We start from the raw sequence: 5,858 nt of genomic DNA, 5'->3' as shown, positions 1-5,858 counted from the left end.
CACTTGTTACATTCCACATACAAGAAGTGTTCAAGTGTTCAGACAGATATCTTGTGTGATGGTTGTGTCCCCTCTCAAATGTGCACTTGCCCAGTCGGGCAACCTGAAAGAAAACTTCACCTGCCCGAAAGTTTTATTTACCTACCGGGGGCAGGTGGGCAAGCCTTAGTGTCAATGCCTGTATATGGAGATATATGTATCTGTCAGTGTTTGTCCCTTTTATGCCCATGGAGATCTCTGTATCTATCAGTTCTGGTCCCCTTTATGCCTTGCATTTGAAGTATTCTACACTCATCATTTCCAGAGGTTTGTGACCCCTGACCTCTCTAAGCCCAGGTGTGGACAGATACATGAGCTTGTGTCCTCGTTCTCCCTCTTCTTATCACCAAGTCCACATTGTTATTAGAGGTGGAAAGAAACTCACCCTGGCAGCTGAAATGGAAGTCACAGGATCAGCTTGGACTTCCTCACAAAGCAACACAAAATGAGATAGTGTACTGCAACTACAGCAAATTACAACAGTTACTTACATTTCCCAGTTAAACTGGATCACATTGAGGTTATTTCATTGAATGATACAGGCAAGCTTGTGTGTTATACAGCAGCATTCACACCCGTAATGATTTACGTTAAGTAGTCTAAAATACTAATAGTAATATTAATTACAACATTTCCACATTTGTGAATGGCTAAATAGTAAAAAGGTCTTATCTTGCACTGGCCCACTGGCGTTGTGAGTTCCTGTGGGAGTGGGGGAAAATAATTTTTTTCTTTCCTCCTACATTCTGATGTCTTGAAAAGCAAAACATGATGTATTATAAGGGGAAGCTGATGGTAAGCCCATCATTCTTACACAACAAACGGTACAATGAGTCTTGGAAAGGAGACACTACTACGTCATAATACAGTGTATAATCTACAGCCTCTGCATTTCCGAGGCATCAAAGACAACGTGGCTTCAGATTACCACAGAATGTTACTTTCATTTCCACAGGTTTTTATCATTTAGAGAAAGTCTTTGAACTGTATTTTTGCATAGATATGACAGAAGTCCCATTCTACCAATTACATCACTGGACTTCTTACGATTCAACATCTGAGTGACTGGTGCTCACGTCGCTTATCCTCTGCTGCTTCCCGGCCTCTTTCCCCCCTGTGTCAGCCATGTTAGGAACCCCAGCCTCCTCTCTGGGTATGAAGTTCATCACTGTATTGATCAGGTTGTAGCGGAAGCTCTTACTAAGGAAGTTGTAGAGAATGGGGTTGGCGATGCAGTGGAAGAGGTTCAAACCCTGCAACACTGTGTGTGAGTATTGGAGCACCTCAAACGTATTACAGCTAAAAAAACTAAAGGGGTTATTGTCGTCTCCGTAGAGACTTAGGAATTCCATGAGTATCATCATATTTACCAGGTGGAATGGCAGCCAACACAACAAAAACACCAGTGAGTAAACGTGCACCAGCCACACTTCTCGCCGGCCCTGCACATCCGGAGCCGTGCGAACCGCACGAGCTATGAGGATGTTGAAGGTGATGATGACGGCCGCAGGGCCCAGGAACTGGAACACCAACAAGGAAAAATCAATCACTGCGTACCACGCTGTGTAATTTTGCTGCGGGATCACGTAACAGCCTGGCTCGTCCCATTCCAGGAGGTCCACATGAACATTCTCCAACAGTGCCAGGAGGAAGGATAGCAGCCACAGGCCTCCGCAGAGCAACCAGCGGCGCCGGCCCACCACAGGGAAGCAGGTGGCAGATGAAGGCCTGGTCAGGGACAAGTAACGCTCCAGGGTCATGAAGGCCAGGAAGAAGCAGCTGCTGTAGGAACTGACCAGGTAGATGAGGTTGGTGACCTTGCAGAGGAAGTGACCCCACAACCACACATGGTCCATGGTCACCTCCATCATGAAGAAGGGCAAAACCACGATCACCATGAGGTCCGACAGGCTCATGTTGATGATGCAGAAGAGGACCCCGTTGGCCGAGTGGCGGCGGCGCCAGTTGACCCAGACGACCACAGTGTTCGCCAACAGGCCCACCGTGAAGATGAACAGGTAGAGGAGGAAGAGTGCAATGCGCCGGTCATCTGTGTTGAGGTGGAGAGTGCACTCTGTGTACCACGGAGTGTCATTGTGGATGGAGTGGTTGCTGTGGTCTTCAAGCGACATGGTCTGGAATTAAAAGCAAAACTTTGTTTCAGACTCAAAGTGGTTGATTATGTTTTCAAACATTACATAATAAAAGCACAGCACAATAGGAGGGTCTAGGACTAGTGGTGCAGTGCTCATTGCACAGGGTGCCACGGCGGTACGGGCAGTCTTTTGAGCAGGAGCACAATGCGCGCATGTGCATCGATCAAAAACAACCTAAAACACCTAAAAAAAAGCTGCCCACTGCCCGGTGTCAAAAGAATGAATTAACACAGGAATGACCCTGGATGCATATCAATGGTCCATTGTGTGACCTGCTAAATCCTGTAGTGTAGAAGATAAAATAAAATCTAAGTCTGCAAAAAAAGTTAGACCAAGGCACTCTTGAGGGACAGTTAAAGGACAACTTTAGTTTTTTACAACAAGGGTTCATATTTTAGATTGTAATTAAAGAATATAAAAGATGAGTGTTCAAATTATTTCATTTACTTCTTTCTATTGTTTTAGAGATTCTTATTTCAGTGGTTGGGGGCATGCGTACAAGTGGCTAAATATGTCATTGTACACAGAATAAGTCCATTCCCAAGATACAACGCAACCTTTCATGGTTGGATGTGACTTATGGGGGCTAGAAGTGTTACTGTAAATGGCAATAAAGAAACTGCTGGCTTATTGTCTCTAAAAAGACATATTTAGCCACTTGTACACATGCCCCAATGCGTACGCATGCCCCACATTTTAACACGGTAAACGCGATAAAACAATAGAACGAAGCAAATGAAAACATTTTAACCCTCACTTTTTCTTTTCTCTAATTACAATCTAAAATATGAACCCTTGTTGTAAAAAAACTAAAGTTGTCCTTTAAAGGGTGACTCAGTCACCCTGAAGAAGGCATTATGTGTGAATGTTTTATTCTTTCCATGCATTAGCCCTAAAATAAAGGCTTTTTAACTGTCCCTCAAGAGTGCCTTGGTCTAACTTTTTTCGCATCAATTTTGTCACCTGACTACCAAAGAGCACCTTTCCTGGGAGATGTTTTACTCTACAGCCAAACAGATGCACTCCTTAACTCTCTGTTTTCTAAAATCTAAGTCTATTTGAAAGTGTTTCCAGGATAGTGACTTATACTAGTAGTGCAGTTAAAAAAGGCAGATAGAGCCCCGTTTCGCCAGGGGTGGTTTTGCAGATTGTGTGAACGTACTGTGCCTTGTTTGGAACTCAGTGGAGTCAGTGCTAGGGCTGTCACAATTATTACATAATCGTCTAATCGTGATTATTTGACATTATCGCAATTATTTTGTCATAATCGTGAATGTTGAAAAATTTCCGAAATAGTGGAAATAGCAGATCTACAAGCTCACGTTGTGAGCTTGTAGATCGGCTATTTCCACTATCAAAGTTTTAAGTAGTAGGTTGTCAAATATGTCAGTAATTTATTTGTATATTTAGGTTATGTGTCAATATCTACCATGTACAACTTCAACGCCTAAAAGCTAAACAGAAATGTAATCATCAACGACAAAAACACAATTAAATCGATAATCGCCAATTATTTGAGTGACAATTAATCGTCATGTAAAATGTCATATCGTGACAGCCCTAGTCAGTGCATGCTTCAAATAGTAATCATAATTCTAATTTGAATTGCTCGCTTTACTGGGTTGAGTATATTTCCTTTGTGATCTCTTATCATTCATTCTACATGAGGATGAAAGCAGTTGCAAAACACAGTGACAGGACTGAAATGTCCCCACTTTACACAATCAATATAAGTCTACACAAACAAATGTATCATTCAGAAAGGTATCGAAGTATGAATTTGAAGCAGTGCATTGGTCATATTATTACCTTGATAAGTTGGTGTGTGGAGAGGATCAACGATGAAGAGGAGGAGGGTTCGTCTCAGAATGAGCAGCTCGGGTTTTGTGTCACAGTTACACAATTCCACCAACTCTACTGTCCTGGACAATCTGAGCAGTCAGCCTGAGATTCTCCCCTCCTATTGCGCATTAGCACACATTCGGACACTCTCACTCACATACACACACACACAAGATCTAACAGGACATCCTCGGTGACTTGGGGGAGTGCTACAGAGCAGCAGGAAAGCCAACACAAATACATGTCTAGGTTTTGCTTTCTTGAAGGATCTCCTACATTGATTGAAGAAGACTTTATTAGAAGTTTGCATAGGAAAAGGTACAGTTTCATGACGGTACAGTTCACTGGTACAAGGTCTACTAAAAGGAGATCCATGAAAAGACTAAGCTTATTTCCACTGGAAACCATTGAAGTATCTCATATATCTCAGTTCCTGGCTGTTGAATTGTTGACATGAGTTTATACTGTTTTTCTATAGGTTCTGTTTATGGAGTAGTACACTCCACATTCATAAACAGCACAAGCCACCCACATACACCCAGTAGCCACTTGATGGCAGTGTATATTTTGTTACATGTCACAAGAGGTAAATGGAGCTTGGTCATTCAGTGCATGCTACATTATTATCTCTATATTATTATCCGTCCGTCCGTCCGTCCGTCCATCCATCCATCCATCGGTCTGTGAAAAGCTGTGCACAAACTCTCCCTGGATACCAGAGCAGAATCTCTATTGTGCATTCCACAGGGCTGGGGCAGCAAAAGCTCAATCGCCCCAGGTACAGTACTTTGTCCTGGGGACCTCAAGGATGTTGGCGTCACCAGACCAGAGGGAGGGCAGGGGACGTGACGTTTGAAGAGTAGACTTAGACTCAATGAATTCAACCTTCAAGGCCACCTCACTTGTTAAACGTCTAGTGTCCTTTACCATTTTCTGATTAGATCTCACACAAAATATTCGCAGACAAGTTTCCCTCAGTCTAAACAGAGGGCCATTCGTTCATATTGTTGCACTCTACACTACAGCACTGTTTCCCAAACAAACAAAAACTTTTTTTTTACTACATTAAAAATATACATATATTTCAGAAGATTAAAAACTAAAAACAAATCTAAGAAATTCCATAAATTTAAAAATATTAATGAAAAAGTAGTGAAAATAGCTCTGCGCTACAGTATGTCTGCAAGATGTTGCACGGGTCAGGCAGTTAAAGCTAGGGTAGATATTATACTAAAGATGCAGCTGCAGTCAGAAGGTTAAAACCAGGAGTTAATGCCATTTGGTACAAGTCATGTTTACTTAGTACATTTCATCGGATCCTTCAAATGTGTTTTTTAATAATATAAAAACACTGAACACCCCCAATTTAGTTTTCTGTGTGATATGTTGTTTTGTGCAATATGGTTGTGTTTTTTGTTGTCATTATTGAACAGGCTGAAGAAGACAAATAATCTTTCGGGGACAATAAAGATTAGCATTAATATTAATATAGTCTGTTAGGTTTCATAATACAAAGAATCGTGAATTTAGCAGAGAAAATAACCTCATGAAGAAAGGAGCACTACTGGTATCCCTCAATCCACCGATGCTACCGATGAGTAATATTCAGGAGAAAATAAAAATGACCAAAGGGTATTAAAAACATCCAGGTCCAGGCACTGAGGTTAGGTTTGACAATGAAAATAAACCTTTATTTTCAATGGGCCACAACCATTGGAGAAAAAAGCACAAATGTTTGCTTGAAGAGCCAAGCTTAACATCTCTCTGAAACAAAGGTGGATACAAAACAATACCATTCTTTTTTTTATCCATTATGGTGCT

At 41.7% G+C, this 5,858-nt stretch overlaps 1 protein-coding gene across 1 annotated transcript; it reads right to left on the bottom strand.

Annotated features, from left to right (window-relative positions):
• Positions 1-1,082: 1,082 nt before the first annotated feature.
• Positions 1,083-2,171, bottom strand: LOC308299561 (G-protein coupled receptor 182-like; the record flags this gene model as incomplete). Its single annotated transcript, XM_080743358.1, has 1 exon — positions 1,083-2,171. One exon carries the CDS (start codon positions 2,169-2,171, stop codon positions 1,083-1,085), a length of 1,089 nt encoding a protein of 362 aa, XP_080599484.1.
• Positions 2,172-5,858: the final 3,687 nt, after the last annotated feature.

Source organism: Nannobrachium achirus, assembly GCF_963921795.1.
Source record: "Nannobrachium achirus genome assembly, chromosome: 15".
NCBI classification, from domain to species: Eukaryota; Metazoa; Chordata; class Actinopteri; order Myctophiformes; family Myctophidae; genus Nannobrachium; species Nannobrachium achirus.
This window is presented reverse-complemented; position numbering and strand designations above follow the sequence as displayed.